This window comes from Staurois parvus, unplaced genomic scaffold, assembly GCF_062004578.1.
Source record: "Staurois parvus isolate SC_StPar_1 unplaced genomic scaffold, SC_StPar_1.0 ptg000052l, whole genome shotgun sequence".
Lineage (NCBI taxonomy): Eukaryota > Metazoa > Chordata > Amphibia > Anura > Ranidae > Staurois > Staurois parvus.
In genome coordinates, this window is record NW_028317848.1 from 7,795,085 (window position 1) to 7,817,084 (window position 22,000).

At 41.4% G+C, this 22,000-nt stretch overlaps 1 protein-coding gene across 1 annotated transcript in view; it reads left to right on the plus strand.

Annotated features, from left to right (window-relative positions):
- The window catches only part of VIRMA (vir like m6A methyltransferase associated), a 52,316-nt gene that overhangs the window by 14,409 nt on the left and 15,907 nt on the right, over positions 1-22,000 (plus strand). Inside the window, exons 6-17 of the mRNA XM_089666832.1 lie at positions 759-884; positions 3,568-3,837; positions 5,999-7,148; positions 8,565-9,056; positions 9,855-10,009; positions 13,324-13,406; positions 14,795-14,888; positions 16,515-17,059; positions 17,173-17,408; positions 18,885-19,134; positions 19,218-19,435; positions 19,524-19,656. Coding sequence (XP_089522958.1) covers positions 759-884; positions 3,568-3,837; positions 5,999-7,148; positions 8,565-9,056; positions 9,855-10,009; positions 13,324-13,406; positions 14,795-14,888; positions 16,515-17,059; positions 17,173-17,408; positions 18,885-19,134; positions 19,218-19,435; positions 19,524-19,656 — 3,752 coding nt within the window. The remainder of the gene's footprint in view (positions 1-758; positions 885-3,567; positions 3,838-5,998; positions 7,149-8,564; positions 9,057-9,854; positions 10,010-13,323; positions 13,407-14,794; positions 14,889-16,514; positions 17,060-17,172; positions 17,409-18,884; positions 19,135-19,217; positions 19,436-19,523; positions 19,657-22,000) is intronic.

Here is a 22,000-nt window from a genome sequence, read left to right on the forward strand (position 1 = left end):
TAAAAAAACAGCCACTTACCTGTCCCTCGGTCCCGCGGTGTGTCCCCCGCAGCACGTTTCACCGGCCATCCTGTATTCCAGGAGGCCGGCATCTTCAGTGTGGGCATCCAGCTGTGACCGCTTTCAGCTTCACAGCTGGGTACCCACTGCACATGCGCGAGTAGCGCTACACTTCATGAATGGTCCTGTAGTCTTTTGAGACCTGTCACGTGTCCCAAAAGACTACAGGGAGGGAGGGAGGGAGGACACCTTCCTATCGCCTAGGCGATTGGACCGGAAGTGGGGGCGGGTACCTGTCAAATTTGGGTACCCGCTCCCCCCGCCCCTCAAAGGTGCCAATCCTTAATGGGGAGCGGGGGAGCAGTCCTTAAAGCGGAACTTCCCCTTTTGGGTGGAGCTCCACTTTAAATCAATCTACATTTTATAACAAACATTACTTAACCTTTTTATGGAATCTTTACATTCAGTGAAGATAATCTTTGGCTTCCTTGAACTCTACACTCCCCTATTACAGAGAATATTATCATTTTGGCAAATGTATTGTTGCATTTTTATTATTGTACATAAAAATAACTTCTCAATTGTAGTAAATATTTAAATGTATTGTAAACAAATTTCTTTATTGAAGTGTATCCAACTAGCTTTGCGGCTTTGTCACTGATATTCCCAAAGCCTATTGTATTCTTTTTCATTGTATGTAGTATGCTTGTGGCTTCACATCTGATTGATTTCTTTCATTTTGTCCTTCTCTATATTAGTTGAAGAAGAGAAGGAAGACCAATACAATGGTAGCCCACCAAGACCACAGCCAAGAGGCCCCCGGACTCCACCAGGTCCTCCCCCACCTGATGACGATGATGACGATGAGCCAATGCCAACTGCAGGTACTAGTCCAGTAATTGGTTCCTTATTTTGATAGTTCTTTTCACTGGCTTGTTTTGGGTGGAGTGGGGCAAAGGTTGATCCTTCTGTGTGTCCTTAGAGCTGTTTAGTTTAGGAGATCTTCCTCAAACCTCACATAGTCTGTTGCTCAGTCATTTCTCTATATGTTGCTTGGAGATTGTGAAGGGTCATTGCATGCCCTGTAAGGAAATTTACATGAGAATATGTGAAGAAGTTTAATGTGGTGAAAGAGCTTGAAAGAGCAGTGTCCAAAAGAGATAGGAGAGGTCTGTCTTTGAGATGCGCTTGAACCTTGGCTTACATTATCCAAAATAAAGAAATCTTTTTGTGTGGAATTATTTAACTTTTGCTTACAATACAACAAAATTAACGTAGTAATAAACTCTCCATGTTTTTCAACTTTAACTAGTTGCCGACCCCAGATAGCCGAATGACGGCTGCACTGCGGCCGGCCAGTTCTGGGTGGACGTCATATGACGTCCTCCCAGAACGCGCTCTCCTGCGCGCCCCAGGGGGCGCACACCCAGCGATCTCCGTGATCGCTGTGTCCTACGGACACAGCTGATCACGTGATGTGGTAAAAGGCCAATCACAGCGGCCTTTTACCACGTGATCAGCGGTGTCCAATGACACGCTGATCACAGGGAAATGCAAGTGCTGGTTCTCGGCTGCACTTTCCTCACGCTGTCAAATCGTGAGGAAAGTACTGCCGAGAATCGGCAGTTGTCAGAGCGAGGATCGGCACCGATCATCAGGGCACTGATGATCAGTGCCCTGATGATCGGTGCCCAGCAGTGCCACAAGTTCCGCCCACCTGTGCCCAGCAGTGCGCCCACTAGCTCCGCCCACCTGTGCCCAGCAGTGCACCCACCTGTGCCCAGCAGTGCACCCACCTGTGCCCAGCAGTGCACCCACCTGTGCCACTCTGCAGTGTCACACACCTGTGCCCAGAAGTGCCACCCACCTTTGCCCACCCACCTGTGCTGCCCACCAGTGCCACCCACCAGTGCAGCCCAGCAGTGCTGCCAGTCAGTGCCACCAGTCAGTGCCCAGCGGTTGTGCCAGTCAGTACCAGCAGTGATGCCAGTCAGTGCCGTCTATCAGTACCCATCAACAGTGCCGCCTATCAGTGCTGTATATTAGTGCCGCCTATCCGTGACACCTCATTAGTGCTGCCTATCAGTGCCGCCTATCCGTGCCACCTCATTAGTGCTGCCTATCAGTGCCCATCAGTGCTGCCTCATCAACGCACATCAGTGAAGGAGAAAAATTACCTGTTTGAAAAATTTTATAATAGAAACAAAGAAACTTTTTTTTTTTTTTCAAATTTTTTGCACTTTTTTTATTTATAGCGCAAAAAGTAAAGCGCCCAGTGGCGATTAAATACCACCAAGAGAGCTCTATTTGTGAGAAAAAAATGATCAAAATTTCATATGGGTACAATGTTGCATGACCGCACAATTGTCAATCAAAATGCGGCAGCGCTGAAAGCTGAAAATTGGCCTGGTAAATAAGGGGGTATAAGTGCCTGGTAGGCAAGTGGTTAAAGGGTAAGTTCACTTAAATAAATAAATGCCCATTTTTTTTATTTATTTATTTTTTTTTGCTGGTAAAAAAATTTGCATTTTCTTTTTTCGGGGTTTTTTTGGAACCTGGAAAGCATTGCACCAGCGATCAGGACTCCTGAAAACTGTCAGTGTATCTGTGTACCTGTAGATCCTGTTGGGGCAAGCATATACAGTCTGACAAGAAGCGCCGCGGTAGTTCATTCAGAACTACAAGCCGCAAAGGCTGTTGGCACTTATAGTTCATTCATTCTCAGAACTCTGTGAATGAATGATGCAGTCGTGTGGGTGGAGCCCCGCACAGCTGAGCTGTTTTCAAAAACTGATAGCTAGTACGGGGAACTTTTCTTCTTACTGCTGTCATGGGGGGGGGGGGGAACATGTTAAATGTTCCACCCGTTTTTAGGGTTGAACATGTAACATGTTCCCAAAGAGGAACTTATCGTTTAATATAATTATAACCAGCAATGAAACAGGTGTTCTTAGACCTAGCCTGAGGAGCCGCAGTCATGCATTGAAAAAGAGCAGAGGCAAGGTTTGCATTTCTAGGCTTCAGCTTCAGGTCTGCCTATGTCTGTGCAAAGGCAGTGTATGGATTTCCAGCTGTAGTCCAAGCCAAACGTATGCACGCAAAGGTGGTTTCATAGCACTCTGTAGCTTAACAGAGCCACATTAAAACAGAAAAAATTTGAATTTTAGGAAGCATAATACATTGCAATGACAGGATTGACAATGAAGGCACACATTAAACATGGTTAGCAACACTTGTATGCTTTTTACATACAAGGGATTAACAATGCTTAACTGTTTGGGGTCTTTGGAAATGGAGGAAAATTTTAAATGAAAGTTTTGCCAGTAACCGCCAGTTAGATCTCGGCACTCAAATTCTGTAATAGTAAGATTGAAAATTGAATGGGGGAACCAGATTAAATGATTTGGGAATGTCTCCATTTCTTTCAAACATGTTTTTGAAAAATTATTGGTTAAATATTTTCTGCTTTCTGTATGTTTCATAGGCTCCATTGAGTTCTTGGTGCCCATGTGGACTGTTGATATCTTTTGTATACCTATATATGATCCTGTTTCTCTTTGACGTTAGGTGGTGAAAAAGAAGACGAGCGAGAACCAAGGGAAGGTTACTTTGAGCCCATATCTCCTGACCGAGTATCTATTCACCCTGATGGTGCTTACTCTGATGAAGAAGAAGGGGATGATGATCCTCAGGATGATGGAGAAGATGATGATGAGGAGGAAGAAGATGACGATGACCTCAATGCTGAAGATGATGAAGATGAGGATGATGTTCAAACAGAGGACAGCCTTGTTGATGAAGAAGATGATGAAGAGGATGAGGAGGAGGAAATTGAAGGTGCCCTTTATTTTTAATTTGGTTTGGCCCTTTTTTTTTCGTGCACTTATCAAGAGCCTGTACACACCAGATGCATTGATGAATGTAGGCTCAGTGCACGGGCACTAACTGTCTATTCGATCTGTTCACACCATACATGTGAGTTGGTGTGCATGTGCAAAAATGCAGCACGACTGCATTTTTACACAGTGCAATGCACATCACCACATGTCAATGCATAAAGTTCGAAGAAGTGTGTGTTTTTGTCTTTTTTTTTTTTTTTTTTGTAATTTTAAATGTGAAGCAGATTGTATCACGCTGCCCCTTTATAGCATGCACAAGTGCGCGTATTATGCAAAGCATAAATCGACCCCAAGATTTTTTTTTCTATTTAAGCTTAGTGTTGTCTGTATCGGAAATGAGCAGATTGATTATGTCAAGAGTCCTAAAGATTTTAGGGAGAGGTTTAGACCAGTCCCATCTCCCCAAGTTATTTTCAAGAAAGACTCAGCAGTCTTTGTCTATGGCATCTTAAAAATTAAACCATGTGTTGTGTACTAGGACTAAATCCTTTCTAATCAGTACATAATTTTTTCATCCAGTTGTTGTCCTTATACCAATCCTTCCCAGTCCTTTTTTTCACTTACCTGGTAATCTTGGAATGCACTTATTGGTGGTGTTAAAACATTGTTGTTTCTGCCTGTGACGCACCAGAAGCTTAATGTTTTTAAGAAAAAAACCTCAGAATTGCCAGTTACAGTCAAAACTGCTATGAAAGCGCAAATGTGACTGGTAATGCTGAGAGAGAGGTCAAATGCTGCAGGCTTCAGTAAGTATACTCCTATGGACCCTGTAAGATTTTGCAATGCATCATGTGGATGACGCAGCATTTGCTTACCTATGAATAAGAGAAATTGAGTGGGTTTCTTATTTTGTTCTATGTAATTGTGTTAGAATGTCTTAGTGGCTCACTGATTTTACTTAAAAACCCAAATTAACTGTACTTGGTGTGACTATTCTCTACTAATTTTTATATATGTATGTGTGTGCATACATATATATGTGACAACAGCCCCTAGAAATATCCACAAGCATATCAAATAATATTATACATAAATATATGTAGCACTATCCTTGTGTGATGCAACGAAATGATGCTCTTTTCTGCCACCACCATGTATCCAAAAGCAAACATTTATTATATTTCAGCTTACCAATTCTTAGATGTGATCGCTGTATTAGTTTTCTATTTTAGTATTTCTTTCTATTATTTTCATCTGGTGATCTGGCCAGTAAACCTGTTGTTTTTCAAAAGAACAAGCTCTTTTTCAAATGTATCAGTTTACCGGGATGACACTAACACTGGTAGAGGTGCTTACAATGATCACAATGATCAGCTTTTATTTATTCATGAAAAACTTTTATAAACAGTTACAGCAGTTTTTCCCCTTTGGAATAAAGTGTTAGCTGACGTATGACTTCAGTTTTTTTAGTGTATCTACATCTGCTAGTACATCTTATACTCCCCTTCCCCAGACCGAAAATGATAAACCGCACATAGCATAATACTGTAAAAAAATTATACAAGTTTATTCAGTAAAGCATTTACTCACAACGATGACGTCAGATCGTATGCCCTGCCAGTACTTTTTAAGCACCTGAGAGTCACACAAAGTGATATCTACTTATATGCCTACATCTGGGTCATTGCCTTCGAAAATAAATCTGCAAGACAGCCAGGGAACTTGCTGTTTGGGAGAGGGAGGTCATCATTTCAATGTAGGTTTTATTGAAGTCAGACTTTAGAAATGGTTTCCTAAAGAAAGAAATTGTGTTTTATGTTTGTCCTGGTTGCCACTAGTAGTTAGTGCTGCAGGTGAAATGAGGAAATTATAGGTCGAACGTCAGAGAAAAAGCATGGAGCTAAAAGAGAACTGCACCCCCATAAAATAAAGAAAACCTTTACTGAAAAAATTGTAGGTTTCCATTGTTGACCTCTCCTAAAATGCTAGTTTACTGACAGTCTCTGGCTTCAGTACTTTGGATTAATGCACTTGAACAAGCATGAACAGAATTTTATTCATACACAGTATGTGATATATGTGTCAGGGTTGGTCCTTGTGCTGTTGCAGTTCTATTGTTTAGACCTGTTCCTGACCAGAGTTGTTTTTTTTATTTCCAGGAGATGACGGTTATGAGCAGATCTCCAGTGATGAAGATGGAATTGCTGACTTTGAAAGAGAATCATTCAAATATCCAAGTTTTGATATAGATTACACTCCTGAAGACTTGGCATCCGTGCCCACCATGACTTATGATCCTTATGATCGTGATTTAGGCCCTCTCCTGTACTTCAACTGCCCATACAGAACTGCTTTTGAGAACGAAGTTAACAAGCTGCGTGATCAGGACCTTGATAAAGAAACTTCTGGGGCCAGTGAGACATCAATAAAGTTATTGGAATTATTGGATCTGTATCAGGATGACAGAGGTGCAAAGTGGGTTACAGCACTAGAAGAAGTACCCAGCCTCATAGTGAAAGGATTGAGCTTTCTGCAGCTTAAAGAGCCTGGACGGGACCATCTAAGCCAGTTAGTTGATTGGGCGATGCAAGCGTTGGATTTGCAGCTGGCTCTGCAGCAGCCTATAGCCTTGAATGTCCGACAGCTGAAAGCTGGCACAAAGTTGGTGTCCTCCCTAGCAGAATGTGGCACTCGAGCTGTAGAATCTCTAATAAAAGCTGATGTCATCAACAAATTGTATGACTTGCTGTTTGCAGAACATGTGTCGTCTTCTCTCAAATTAAATGCTTTTAAATCCCTGGACAGTGTCATCAGTACAACTGAAGGCATGGATGCATTTTTAAGGAACCGTACAGAGATGCAAGTAAAAAGTGGTTACCAGAGACTGTTGGAGTTGATCTTGTTGGACCAGACTGTTAGAGTTTTTACAGCATGTTCTGCTGTGCTACAGAAATGTCACTTTAATGAAGTTCTTTCTGACATAAAGAGAACAGCAGACCAGTTAGCTGACCGCACGCCGCCTCCTTCAAACACTGGAGAGCGAGAACAGGAGACAGCAACTGCTCCAGAGAGATCAAACCGTGACTTTGACAATGATGCTGAAGTTCCTATGGATATGGACAATCTCTTGGAATCTACAAGTATTAGCGAAGGGGAACTGGAGAAATTGATGGGACTTCTGAATGAGATTTTTCATGTATTAGAGACAGCACCACACACCATGATCCAGCCTCCTGTAAAGTCTTTCCCAACAACAGCCAGAATCACCGGGCCTCTTGAAAGAGATGACCCCTATCCTATCATATATCGGTAAGTTGGTGTTGTATCGCTGCAACATTGGATGTACTATCATTCTGCAGTTCCCTGTACAACGGTTTGCCCATAACAGTCTTACACCTACAATATAATGAAGCTAAGAAATAAGATGAAGGCAGTCTGATCCATGTCTTGCTTGCTATAGTTAAAGGTTATGCTTGTGGTTCCTTCTGTTCTGAAATTAGGATGTAATTTAAGGGTTTCCTTTTATTAGTCAATTCGCTAGCAAGACGACCTTCCTATTTCTGTCTGGAGGCTGACATTGGATATAGCCATTGACTTCTATGGGTCTTTTTGCTTGTTCACCATAGTGTGCAGATTTTTTTTTTCTGTTTTTGCATTCCTTGTGGTAGGGAGAATTGGGAAGAGTGGTACTTCTGTTTTTCAGTGAAGTTCCACTTTAGGAAGGTGTTTGAATAGCTTAATTGGACCAGTGATAAAGGTAAGGCTGTATTTCAGCATTTTTCACCCCCTTCTATGTAAAAATTTTAAAAAATCGACCTCCCCTATTCTTTGCTAGTAAATTAATAGGTAGCTGTTTTTAGTGAGACTTGTTCATGAATACATTTTCAGTCTTTTTCCAAGCCTGTCAGTCTACTGGAAAGAAGATGGCATAATCCTTTTCTTTATTTTTTTTTTATTTTTAATTTTTTTTACTGGATCCTCTAATCGGTTCTTACTATGACTATTTGAATATCTTATTTTAGGCCAGTGATAAAGGTAATAAACTTTGAGCCTGAGTTTAACTTTTTTGGTTTAGCAATAAAGCACCTTCCCAAATGCAGTCTTCCTTAGGCAGGTTTACAGGCCTTTGTGTACTTGCCTTGTTCTCTGCAGCCTGTGTTTGTGGGGTTGAGATGGCATGTGGGTGGGAGGTAGGTACTCGATCAAAAAGAAAACATGCACTTCAGCTGAAAAGTCGGCTTATTGCTGCAGTAGAGGGGAACTGAGATTTTCCTTCAAGTCTCACCCAGCAAGTCAGAACTGTGTTGAGACCCTGCTCAAGTTTCGCATAAAATATATGGGCAGCACAGTGGCTAAATGGTTAGCACTTCCGCCTGGCAGTCATTAGTTTGAATCCCAACCATGACACCACCTACCTGGAGTTTGCATATTCTCCCTGTGCCTGCGTGGGTTTCCTCCGGCTACTCCAGTTTCCTCCAACACTCCAAAGACATGCTGGTAGGGTAATTGGCTCCTGTCTAAATTGGCCCTAGTATGTGTATGTATGAATGTAAGTTAGGGACTTTAGATTGTACTCCCTTTTTGAGGGTTAGGGACTGAGGTAAATGTACAATATATACGTAAATTGAAGACGGTATATAAGTACCTGTAATAGATAATAAAATGTGCTTTGCATTGAGGAGTTCTTCACTATAATGAATTATTTCTTTTGTATTCTTCTCTCAGGTTCCTGCACAGTCACCAATTCTTGGAATCTGCAACGGTGCTTCTGTCTCTTCCAGGGACAAGCTCTCACCCTGGGATTGTTCAAGCTGTAAGAGAGATATTGCGGTTTCTGGCACAGTCGCAGAAGGGCCTCCTGTTTCTGTTGTTTGAGAATGAAGCAACAAACCTGATCGCCAGAGCCCTTTGCCAGGTGTCTGAGCAAGATCAGGAGGACAATCTGCAAACGGAGGGGAACAGCGAAGACTCTTGTGCCTTGTGGCTCCTGCATGCCACCCAAGCTTTGCAGTACATCTCTGAACTCTTCCACCATTTCCAGAATTGTACAGGCGCAGAAGAGGCCGATCATGCTAATTTGTTGGGGATCCTTCACAACCTTTACCTGATCAGCTTCAATCCTGTTGGCAGGTCTGCTGTGGCCCATGTCTTTAGCCTGGACAAGAATCTGCAATGTCTCATAACTTTAATGGAGTTCTGCTCAAAGGAAGCACTTGGGTAATATATTTTTCCTGTTTGCAATTCTCATTTAGATGGTCATCAGCAAGGACAAATCGAAACCTGTTTTTCTGTATATGCAGCATTTACTAGGTATAAAACGACGTGTTCAGAGCCAACGGTCATTTTTCTTTTTTTTTTCTACCCAGTTTTTGAAATCTGTTCATTTCTGTGGGTGATTTTTACAAAACAGAGCCAGAAACTTTAGAAAACAACATGGCAACCAGATTCCTCTTAACTTGATTCTACTTACCAATTATGCACAGTGCTGCTCACTATTCCATGCTTTGCCAGAAACAAATGTCAGTTTTGCATGGTGAAGCTCTTTAGTGCTAACACCTGTAAAATTAAAGTGATTATAAAGCCGAAACATTTTTACCATAGTGCATTCCTTGCATTAAGGTAAGTGGTGCAGTACTTGTATCGACCTCCCACCTCTTCAACACACCCCCCCCCCCCATGCTTATACTTGTGCCCTCACTAGATCCAGCCCTATGCCTGTCTGTAGAATCTCTTCCTGCTCACACAGGCTTTGCTGAGTCAGCGAGAGCTAATGGCTGCTGCTGCTGTCACTCAAATCTTGTGTGCGTGTCTATGGACACAGGCAGCATGGCCTAGGATTGAACCGGTAGGTGTACCAAGAAGAGGAGCCAGAAGGACTGCGGGGGATCCAAGAAGAGAAGGATCACGCTGTTTTGTGCAAAACAGAGCAGGTAAGTATAAAAAGAACATTTACAGTCACTTTAACACATCACATACTGAACTGTAATCGTTACAATGTGTAAATATTCATTTCAGTGATGCAAAATCGAAGAAATCTGTGGCCTATAACTATGCCTGTCTGCTTGTGTTGCTCGTGGTGCAAACATCAAATGATGTTCAGATGTTGGAGGATCACTCTGCATCTCTGCTCAAGTTGTGTAAGGCAGATGAGAACAATGCCAAACTGCAAGGTAAGTTATGCTTAATACATTCCAGTTAGTCCTTTGTGTTTATTTTTGGTGTTGTGCGACTCTTCTGAGACATGTTGTTTACATTGTAGAAGATGGATCCGGTTGCATGCTGGGTTGCATAGATTGCATCTCTCTATCTCATCCATTTTATTGAGCAAGAGTAGCTAGCAGCTCATCAATTTACTTCCAGCAAAAAGTGCATGTGGCAAAACGGACAGATAAGCCAACACTTGATTTTCACAGCTAGCATATAGGAAGTAATTTTACATTTCCTATTCCTGTTCTGTGTACTAGGCAGGAAAGCCCAATTGGGACACAAGTGTTTAAAAATAAAAATGCTATCCAAAATGTACACATGCACAGTCTGGCTGATGGGTGACACAGTTCTGCAGCTCTGTGTGATCTTTCAGTTTTATGAATGAGCAATCGGCAGTGCTGGGCTGTTATGCACGGCACAGATCCTGACATCGGCGATCGCTCCTTCATGGTGAAAGCTCACACAGCACTTTGATCCATCGGCAAGGCTGTGTATGTGTGCAAGCAGCCCTGATAGATATTCGGAGAGCCACAGTGCTGAGTGTTCTGTCACTGTCATGAATGAGCAGTCAGTGTTGCTCATTCATAGAAATGAAAAATCACCCAGAGCTGCGACTCTGTGTAATGTATCTGCAGCTGCTTCTACACGCACACACATGGCAGGTACTTTACTTTGGGCATCAAAAGGGGGTGGAGCTACAATCCAGCATGTAAGAGTGTGTCTGCAACAAGGCCACTGATCAGAACAGGAGCAAGTGCTATATACACTTGGTCTACTGGGGGGTTAAATACAATTTACAAAAATGACAGTTTGCTTTAAGGTTTCTTGGATCCAGTTAACATGTGCTTCCTTGTTGTTTATAGGTTATCATTGTGCAGTAGAAACCTATATGCAGTGTGGGTTTTCTTTCTAATCAGTGCACATGGGCACTATTATTCAATAATGTCATTAGGGGCCAGAATGAAGATCAAAGAACTGCAGAAAAATTGCCCCAATCTCAATGTGGAAAGGGGAGAGAATCTGGACATCTGTCAGTGGGAGAAAGTTTAGCTTTTTTGCAGCAAGGTTCCTATTGATATTGAATCTTTTCGTTTTGCTAATTTTGTAAAATGTAAAGAACAAATATTTATTTTTGTCCTTTTTGAGGAACACACAGTTTTTAACCTTCAGATTATATGTCTGCCTATAGCAGGATTGGACACTGGCAAAAAAACCCACCAAAACCCTTTAAGCTCCATCTTTTACCGTCTTGACTCAGTTTTTTGCTAATGTCCTAAGATAATGGATGCTTTTCCTTCATTCATTGTGTTGAGATTAACTTTTTTTCTTCTCAATCAAGATTTATTAGATTTCCGCTGGAGCTTTCTCTCTTCAATTTTAGCATTCTGGTATGGTAGTCCTCAGACTGGCTTTGGAGTGCCGCGTCCAGACCTCACTGAACTCGATGTGGAAGGGATAGCCTGTGTGTGTGATCTGTGGCCATTGGGCTCCACATAGGACACTGGTATGGTAAAGGTTGTGGAGTGTTTTCGAAGTCCAAAACCGTTGACATTGCCTCAGCTTTTGTCATTTCTCTGATTTTGCTTTGGAAGGAGCTAACACTGCAGGACTGATATCATCTGTCAAATTTAGAGTCACTCAAACTTTGTGCTCTTTTTCACCAGTCTGAAGGAAGCATCTGCTGCTGTTCCTACTTGCAAAGAACCATGTGGAACTTTGTTATTCATTCCTGCTATCTGCCTACGGTGACTTCGGCCACCTTTGCTTAACTGACCTTTCCCTGCTGTCAGTTGTCTGGGTTTCATGGGAACCTGAGACATTGCCTCATACCCTGTGGCTAGAACATGTCTTATTCTAGATTTGTAGGGGACAGTCCATCTGTTTTGGTTGCCCTCAACTTCAGATTCTATTAGCATGTTTGGCACTGGGTGGTTTGACAGTGCCAATGTCTGCAGCCTGGAATCTGGCTATCCTCTAATCTTAGTGTGTTCTGTCACAATCGCTATTAGAATCACTATTAGGGCTCATTCACATGGGTGGTTTGGCCTGTACGTCATAAAACCTGGCATTTTTGGGCAGAAGAGGGGCACATGTGCACGTGTACAGCTCGCTGCCAGCATCTTGCCAAAATCACTGGCGGGCTGAAATATGTTTCGGTTGAGCACTGTTCAGAGTGGTAATTTGGTTTAAAGTCGTATGTGATTGCAGAATCCCTGATTTTAGAATGCTGCAGGTGTCACTGCACATGTCTCCCTTGCACCCAAAAACATGGGGTTTTTACATTGTACAGACCAAACCGCCCATGTGCATGAACCCTCACTCTCAAACTAAAGGAGACCATTGGGGCTCTTATCTGCAATGAGCATTACTTTTAAACTAAAGGGTGAGCCTGTTGCTTTGATCAGTGCTGTTTCAGTCTTTCATATCTGTGAATGGGGGAAAGAATCCTGTGACTCATAACTCTCCTCCAGTCACAAATGGTGTCACAGTCTGTTTAGTCAGTGAAAGAAGCTATCTGTGGAGGAGAGGGCAAGAGGGTGCGGGTTCACATCTGATCTTCTTCAGTGCAGCTGAGCTTGGAGACCTGAAGCTGGTAACCCTCACAGTGCCAGAAGTTCATAGCTAGAGAATAGCCATCCCTGCAGTGAAGATTTCTCCAGCATCCAGTAGCCTGCACATTCGTTGGACATCCTTCATTACAGGTAGTTAATGTGACTACAGTTTTAGAGGGAAAAAAAAAAGTACTGAATTGCTTTCTTGGACCTCATGCTCGCGTGTTGTCCACCCCTCAGTTGGAATGCTTTTGGGCATCTCAAAGGTTAAAGACCTGTGTCTCTCAGTGGACGAAAAAGGTAATAGGATTTCTGTTTTCAGCTTAAAAGTACTTTTATTTCTTTTAATCATTGAGGGACTCACAGGTACCATCTCTCTGTCTGGGCTAGATTGCAGTTTTTTTGTCAGTGTCCAATACATTTGCAGGTGGCAACATAATGCCAACAGTTAGAGACTTCCTGTGTTCCTCAGTGGACGCCAGAAAAGTCATAAGCAGGGTCTCAGTCTTAGTGCTGGTTTCATACTTGTTTTGTATGAACATTGTGATATGTGTCCCTCAACAATTGTGTGATATGCAACTCTGCATAATATATGGGCTCATAAAATGTAGAATGAAGCTAACCTCATATTATTTGATTGGTGGTCATACTCAAGTTTACAAATTAATATCCGGTTCTTAATTTCTAAAATATCCAGTCTATATAACTATTTTTTTCTTTTATAGAGCTTGCTAAATGGTTAGAGCCATTGAAAACTATTCGCTTTGAGATAAATTGTATCCCCAACCTAATTGATTATATTAAACAGGTAAGTGGCAAAGACTGTTTGTTTGTTTTTTTGTTCTATTAAGTGGAATTAAACCCAAAAGAAAACATATTTTATATTGCAGATTACCAATTCTTAGATGTGATAGCTGTACTAGTTTTATTTTTTAGGCTTTATTTTATTTTCAGCTGGTGATCTGGCCAGTAAGTCTGTTTTTCAACAGAACAAACTGTCCTGCAGATGTCCCAAAAGGAATAAAGCTGTTTGCTGTAACTGTTTATAAAGTGCTAGGTGAAGTTCAGCTTCAATTTGTTAGTATATCTAACACTCCCCTCTCCCCAGGCTGACAATTTTGCTGCCCAAAGGTGCCTCCCTGTTCGCCTTCATCCAAAGTAGGTGTACTCTAATACAGGAGCTGTGTTAATGGCCAGATCACCAGGTGAAAACAGAAGGGAAAAAGCCTAAAAAAAACAAACAAATGCAGCCACCACACCTAATGATTGGTATGCTGCAATATATTACATTTTTGATTTTGGATTTAATACAGCTTTAAGCAAGAATATCATGAAGTAATCCGTTTTAATGCTAAACTAATCATACTTTCTTGCTTTTATGAAAAAATAGAGGATCCAAAGAACAGAGGTTTTTACCTCTCCAAATGAAAATGTTACTTCAGACTCGCTCCATGTCACCTAGGCGTTTGGCGATGTGATTTTGCTAAAATATACCAACTAACCTTCCATTTTAGCAGAATATGCAACCAAATGCTTGATCATGTGATTTGTATGAGCAGCACTGCATAGAGATAATAGCAGTGTTTTTTTCCAGGAAAGGCTTACTCCTTATTACTCTTTACAGCAACCTTTTAGTGCCTGTTGTACCGCTCACATTTCTACCTTACTATTGATCTCTGAAGTGGGCCTGAACTCAAAAAGAAAAGGCACTGTTGCCTCTGACTTATTTGGCAATCTGAGGTTTGGTAACCACTGTGTTGCTCACTGTTGGTCTTCCTGGGGTTTTTAATATGAAGTAAAGCTCTGTCTCGACTAAGATGGTCGCATCCATACTGAGACACAGTTGATAGCAAGACATGGCAATGGGGAAAGATCAGTTGCAGGGAGACTGAAGGCATTACTGATAAGTAACCTTCTGTCATTTTTTGGCAGAGCTTCTAGAGTTCAGTTCCTCTTTTAGATGTCACAAGTGGATTTGGTAGCCCTTAGGTCTGACGGGTACAGGCTCTCTAGAGTTTGGAGTTCCTGGGGTGTTAGTGAAGGGTACAAATAGGTACTCAAGGTTACACGCTTTTATTTCTGGTTTATATGTTACCATGTCAAAACAAAGGTTCAGATTCTCCACTTGTTGCAGTACTAAGATGTTCATGTTATGTGTGTTTTGCATAGCTGTATTTATCTTATTTGTTCCACTAGAATGTTGACAATTTGATGGCCCTGGAGGGTGCTGGACTGCTGACTGCTCTTAGGATTCTTTGTCATGTGGCTTGCCCACCAGCTGCTGTTGAGGGTATGTACAAAATGTGACATTAAATACTACTCACCAATGCAGCTGAATATTTTTAGGATGTGTAATATTAGTCTGTAGAAATGGATGTAAGGAGGTGGGTTGCAGTAGTCAAACCAGACTTACAGGGTAAAAGCGCAAGTGGGATCTGGGTATGAGAACTGTGCTGATCTTGGAAAAAGCAGTGCTGTGGTTCAGTTTTAGAACGCCTTTTTAAAGAGAGAGAATTTGCATTAAAACCCACTAATAATGGAAAAATATGGCACTGTTTGTAAATGGAAAAGTATCAGTTAGTTGTACTTTTAAGGAAAGGTGACCAGATTTTCAAAATGCAATCCCTAGACACCACAGCCACTTTTATTGGGGGTGTAGCAGGAACGGGGTAATCACAGAGCACCAAATGATAAGTGTGGCCAAATTTTGCTAAACGTAAGAGAAGCTTAAAGGGTTTTGATTAAATTAAAGAGGCCAGTAGTGTGAAACACACTCTGCTCCTTTTTTTTTTCTTCTGTATGTCACTAATGCTGCAGTTGTTGCATGTGCAACAGATGCAAAAGCATGACAATAGATAAGCAAGAAACAGGCAATTGTGACAATATACAGTCATATGGGGGGATGATTAAGGATCGGAATGATGTGGCCTCCTGGGGAATCATCATAGACTGATCAGGCAGAAGGGTTTTTTTAAGTGTAGGTTTCAGAGGTCAGTAATAATGCTGAGTGCACAGATTAGCAGTAAGTAACGCAGAGTGCGGGGGTCAGTAGTAATGCAGAGTTCAAGGATCAATATTAAGTAATACTGAAATCTGGCATCTGTAGTAAGTGAAACAGAGGGCTGAGGTCAGGCGCATGTAGCACAGAGTGCAGAGGTCAGTAGTATGTAGCACAGAGTGCTGAGGTCAGTAGTTAGTAACAGAGTGCAGGGGTCAGTAATAAGAGTGCGGAGATTGCCGGCCGGCACACACAGTAACAGACAACCCTGCTCTCTTGTCCATCCTGTCCCCTCCCCCGCTTTCACCATTGCACATAGACAGCTCCTGGATTCATCTCTCTGTCCATCCTATATCCCCTCTTCCCGGCCCTGCTTACTTACCAGCACATGGACTCTTCATCTAACTCCTCAGGTCCTACTCGCCTCGTCTGTGCATCCAGGAGGTGGGGAGACTGCCCTTGTGAACCAATGCACGCTCCCTTTCTTCCTCCAAGCATCAAATGTAAACAAAAAAGGTTTGTCTAGGCAGAATACTCTGCAGCTCTTCTGGGCTAGGGATGCCATATTTAATGCAGGGACGGATTCACTTTGCTGATGGTTTCCTCAGTTCGTGGACATCTGGAAACCCTATTTAAAGAATGGTGCTGTACAAATTGGTTTGCATCCCCAGTCACTATTCCATTATTTTGTGTCTGACTTCCAAAAACCAAATCATTTTGAGACCTGCCTCTGAATGTTTGGAATGGAACAACACAACGTGATATAAAGGGTTCACATTATCAAATAATTTATAGAATAACTTAATGCAATATCCTATAAAGTTGTCAAGTTTTGTTAGCAGTGCTGAAAAATATTACCATCACTCATTATTATAACTGTATTTCAACTATATACTAATACTAACCTGTATTTTTCAGGACAGCAAAAGGATCTTAAGTGGAATCTCGCTGTCATTCAGCTTTTCTCAGCTGAGGGACTGGACACTTTCATTCGCATTTTACAGAAAATGAATAGCATCCTCATCCAACCATGGAGACTTCATGTCAACCTCGGGACCACTTTGTACAGGGCAATCACAATCTCTGTAGCCCGCTGCACTTTGTCTCTACTCAAAACAATGCTGACTGAGCTATTGAGAGGTGGCTCTTTTGAGTTTAAGGACATGCGTGTTCCATCCACATTGGTCACCTTGCACATGCTCCTCTGCTCCATACCTCTTTCTGGAAGGTTGGATGGTGAAGAGCAGAAGATCCAAAGTGACATCATAGACATCCTTCTGACTTTTACCCAAGGTGTAAATGAGAAGATGACCATCTCTGAGGAAACATTGGCTAATAACACATGGTCATTGATGCTCAAAGAAGTGCTTTCCTCTAACTTAAAAGTTCCTGAAGGATTCTTCTCTGGACTTGTCATATTGTCAGAACTTTTACCCTTCCCACTTCCAATGCAAACAACTCAGGTAAAAGATTTGATTGCTGTGATCAATTAAAGCTCAGATCATCATTCATAACAAACCACAGATGATTGTTCTCCAAGAAGTGGCTTTTGATGAGGGTCTGTGTTGTCTTTCAGGCTATTGAACCACAGGACATTGCAGTGGCTCTGAACACCAGGAAGTTGTGGAGTATGCACCTACATGTTCATTCTAAGCTGCTTCAAGATATTGTGAAGTCTTTCTCTGGGACATCTTGCCAGCCTCTGCTGCATATGATAAGGCGAGTCTGTATCCAGCTGTGTGACCTGGCCTCACCCACTGCACTTTTGATTATGCGCACTGTATTGGACCTCATAGTGGAAGATCTGCAGAGGTAGGTGTAGATTTAATCTTCTATGTATATTTTACAAACCAACGCTTCTCAAGTAATTGCACATAAAAACCCTCAAACACTCCCATTTATTTATCAATATGACAAGTCTGTCAACATAATTATGATGTCCGAAGCTGAACTCCTGGCAAAAAGCTAAATACACAAAACAAATGTATATAAGGCAGCTGTTTTACTTGCCAAAGGATTTGTGGTTTTGTTCAAGTCTTGAGATTCGCATATCTCTGGGTGGAGAATGTAAAGCCCTTTTATTTGGGGAAACCCACCTCAAATCTGCTTCTACGTCTGACATTCTGTACTCCAGGCAAAGATGCCAGTTCCAGGGCAGTTATGGTTCTTTCAGTAAAGATGGAATGTTCTTGTACAACAGAAAGGATGAAAGCAGGTGTTATTTTATTTTTTATTTTAACATTCATATGGTGGGCTATGAATTATCATTAGATGTTTAAACACTGTACCTAATATTTGTTGCTCTATTTCTTTATTGTAAAAAGTTGCACATGTTACAACACTCTGTGTGCAAACATTGCAAATTATGATTGAAAATAACAAATGTCAGACTAGTCTAAACCTAACAATGGTATTTTAATGAATCCGGTTAATGAACTGCTTCGTATCTACATTTGTTTGTCTTTAATGTAAGCATTCTAAACAGATTGCTTATACAGAATTTGATGTTTTGAGTGCATTAGGGTGAATCCAATTGAGACCCTTGTAAAATTCAGAATTAATTTTTGGTGCATTTTACTAACCTGCAGTTGGCCTGTTTCAAGCCGCTCTCGTATTCCTATTGACTTGCATGGGATAGAATCTGTTTTGATGGCGACAAAAGCTTGTCCACACTGGCCGTAACTTTGCTGAAGAGCTAATCTAATAATGTATGCCCCTAGTTAGCTAGTGTCTGGCATAGAGCTCAAGCATGTTGTACAGTAGAAGTGAAGTCTGAGTTCATCATCCTTAATCCACATTTGTTGAGAACAAAAAAAACATTCCCCTCTTTGTCATCTATGTACATTGCAAGGATTTTAACAAACTTTGTTGCAGATTCCTACTTTTCTTATTCAGAAGAAATAGCTTGTTGCCCAGAATCTGACTTGTATCTTAGTGCAGACATCTGGGAAAATCAGTGAACCAATCACACAAGCATGAAATTACATTTCTAGGGGCTGTTCTGTACACTATCTGTGTGCAAAACACCTCCAGATTTCCATTTGCATTTTAAAGAAAATTGCAGCTTTTATGATTGAAAAGGAAAGGTAATTTTTAATAACATTCAATTACAATATGACTTGTGTCACAATCATATACGCTATACTATTTATTATTTAATTTGCTATTTTTTCCCCCACAAAAGTGGAGTTATTCTTTAAGGCTGCAGGTGCATCAAGCCCCCCCCCCAGGGTCTGCATGTCTGCCAGTAAATTATAAAATAAGCTAATTGGATTTCTTTTATTTCAGTGGTCCGGAAGAGAAAGAAAAACCGTGTACAGGCCAGACAGCTCGTCTACTTGCGCTCTTGGACTCCCTAGCTGCCCACAGAGCTTGCAAAGTTGCTGTTCTTCATCTTATTAACGGAGGTAAAGGTGATGAGCGATATAATGAAATTTTCCAAAAGATGCTGAACGTCATGAAATCTGCAAGTGACAACATCATCCACCAGCAGTGTGCAGAGTATATATCCTCCATTGTGCAGTACCTCTGTGACCAGGTAGAGCTCTCTGACCAATCATTGCAGTAGAAAATGCACTAATTGTTTTAATTTATAACAATAACTTTCTTGTCCTCTTGTAGGATATTGCTCTCATTCTGCCAAGCTCAGGGGAAAGCCCAGTATCTGAATTAGACCAGCTTGCTAACTCCCTGCCTAGCAAGGATCTCCTTCCATTTGTCTGTGAAAGTTTGATGGAGAGTTTAGGCAACAATGACAGCAGTTACACTTCACTTCTTACCTGTATTCGCACTATGATGTTCCTCTCTGAGCACGATTATGGCTTTTACCACTTAAAGAGGTACTGAGAAATCTAAAACAAGCTGGAAATTTGGGGAGCGTAGAAGTATAAGATTGTGTTACATTTATTTTGCTATGATTTCTTGCAGCTCTCTTAGGAAACACAGCACTGCACTCTATTTATTATTGAAGAGAATTGTATGTGGGTTTGGCAAGGACATGGGAGAACTGGCTTCTTCATTCTTGGATTTCATGAGACAGATCCTGAACTCTGACTCAGTGGCAAGTAGACCTCTTGTTTTGCCTTTTCGCTGTTATTTAAAATGATTGTATACAAGTAAATCAATGCATTATGAAATTAGCATAAAAAAGAGCATATTTTGAAGTTCACCATTTGCTAAAACTAATGGGTGATGTCTCTTCTATACTTGAGTTCTGTGTCCTAACTCCTAAGCCAAATTAGTGCCGACAGAAGGAAGTGAGTACCTATAAGGGGGAAGTATTTAGAAGGGATACAAGGGGTATACTTATCATTACAAATGTTTGAAGTGGTGGGGTGTTAAAACTGCACCTGTAGAAGGGGTAGGATGGCCCAAAATATTGTACTGTTATAACTCTGTATGTGTGATCTGATTATAAATATGGTAGTCTCGGGTCTGCATTCTTGGGGTTTTCGGTTGAGATTCATACCTCAGAATTGTAAAGCCTGTTACACACTTGTAGTTTTTTTTTTTTTTTTACATTCAGCCCAGTGAGCTAAATGGGAAAAAACTGTGGAGCTAAGCAATGTTAGTACAGCTCTCTCCCAGCTGAGCTATTGTGTTCAGACGGGGACTGCCCCCCCCCCCCCCCCCGTACACAGCAGTCAATACTTGTTGCCGGATGCCGACGAGCAGATGTTTTTCCAGCATGCCTATTCTACAGAAGCCAGACAGGCTGCGGTACACGCTGGATTAATGTCAGCTTGTTTCTGTTTAACCAGCTGATATCCTGCCCATGTGTACCAGGCATTGGGCTGCACAGTTCCTAGTAAGTGCTCGCAAAATGTTTTTCGAGATAACTGAGTGCATGATGAGCATTGTGTGCAGTTGTGTAACACATTGAAAACAAAGTTCAGAGGTAAGAATAAAAAAAAAAAAGAAAAACAAAATCACTTCAAAGAGCCAAATTAGGATGGTAAGGTATACTTGTGAAGCATTAAACCTGGCCTGTCAAACAGAGATGAAAGAGCACACTTGTGCGACATTTGGGGCCCAAAGTCACATGGCAGGTTGCTCCCCATGTTTCCTAATGAGTATAATTCAAATCTGTGTGACTTCAAAGTAGTTTGATCAGTAAAGTCTGATCAAAGTCACGCTCCAAAGGCGCACTGGATATAGCGTGACTTTGGATATGTGCTTATGTGAATGGAGCCTAAAGGGGGGAAGAAGAAAAGATAGTGGGAAATAGGAAGGTGGTCAGCATTGATGAGTTTATATTAAATTGCTGTGGCAGATAAACTCCAAAGTTCACTCACTCAGGCACTTATATATTAATTAAAATAATTGCAATTTAATTATTTAATCTGGTGTATAGTTGTTCTTCAGTTTCAGAAATATATTAAAATTTTTACAAATATTGAGGGAAAGATCTTTCCAGTGATTAGTTATCTAACCATTGATACGAATGGATTCATATGTCTTTAAGTGGGTGAGTTAAGCCCTTGAATGGGCTGTCCAAAAGCCACATACAAAGGGGTCTAATCAAACTTGTAGACCAGTGATGTCAAGTAGCATTTTCAAGTCTTTTGGAAATTGCTGTGCTCTTGGACAGCACCACAAGATAAAACTGAGGGTTATTGGTTAGGTCACAATTCCTGCAGCAAAGAAATATGTTACATATTAGTAGTGGTGCACCGAAATGAAAATTCTGGTGCCGAAACAGAGAATTCAAAATGCACTTGGCCGAAAACCGGAATGCTCAGTTTTGAAGATTGAATATATATTTTTTGGAAAAAAATACACTTTGATTAAAAAAAAATAATTTTTTGTAAAATATGAAAGAGGATGTTAAGGTGAGTAAATAGATACCCAACATGTCACGCTTTAAAATTGCACTCGTGGAATGGCCTGAAACTGCGGTACTTAAAAATCTCCATGGGTGATGCTTTAAAAATGTCTACAGGTTAGCAGTGTAAAGTTACAGAGGAGGTCTAGTGCTAGAATTATTGCTCTTGCTCTGATGTTCATGGCGATACCTCACGTGTGTGGTTTGAACACCATTTACATATGTGGGCATGGCCTACGAATGCATTCACTACTACATGCGAGCACGGGGGGCATTTTAAATTTTTTTTTTTTTTAACCTCCCTGGAGGTATTCCAGAGTGTAGCTCGGGGTAAACTTTCAGCACCACAAGTGGTAACCCGAGCTACACTCGGAAATACACTGCAGCGTTGCTCCGGGATCTCTTCACTCCCACGATGTCCCCCCTGCAGCGTCCCCGGCAATGTCCTCTGGCCGATGCCGGCATCTGTCTTCCAGGTTCCGTTCCCTGCGGCGTCGGGACGTACGGGGGACAGAACTGGCGGGAAATTTAAAAATGTCAAAAAGTGACATTCACTAAATATACTAACATCACATAGTAA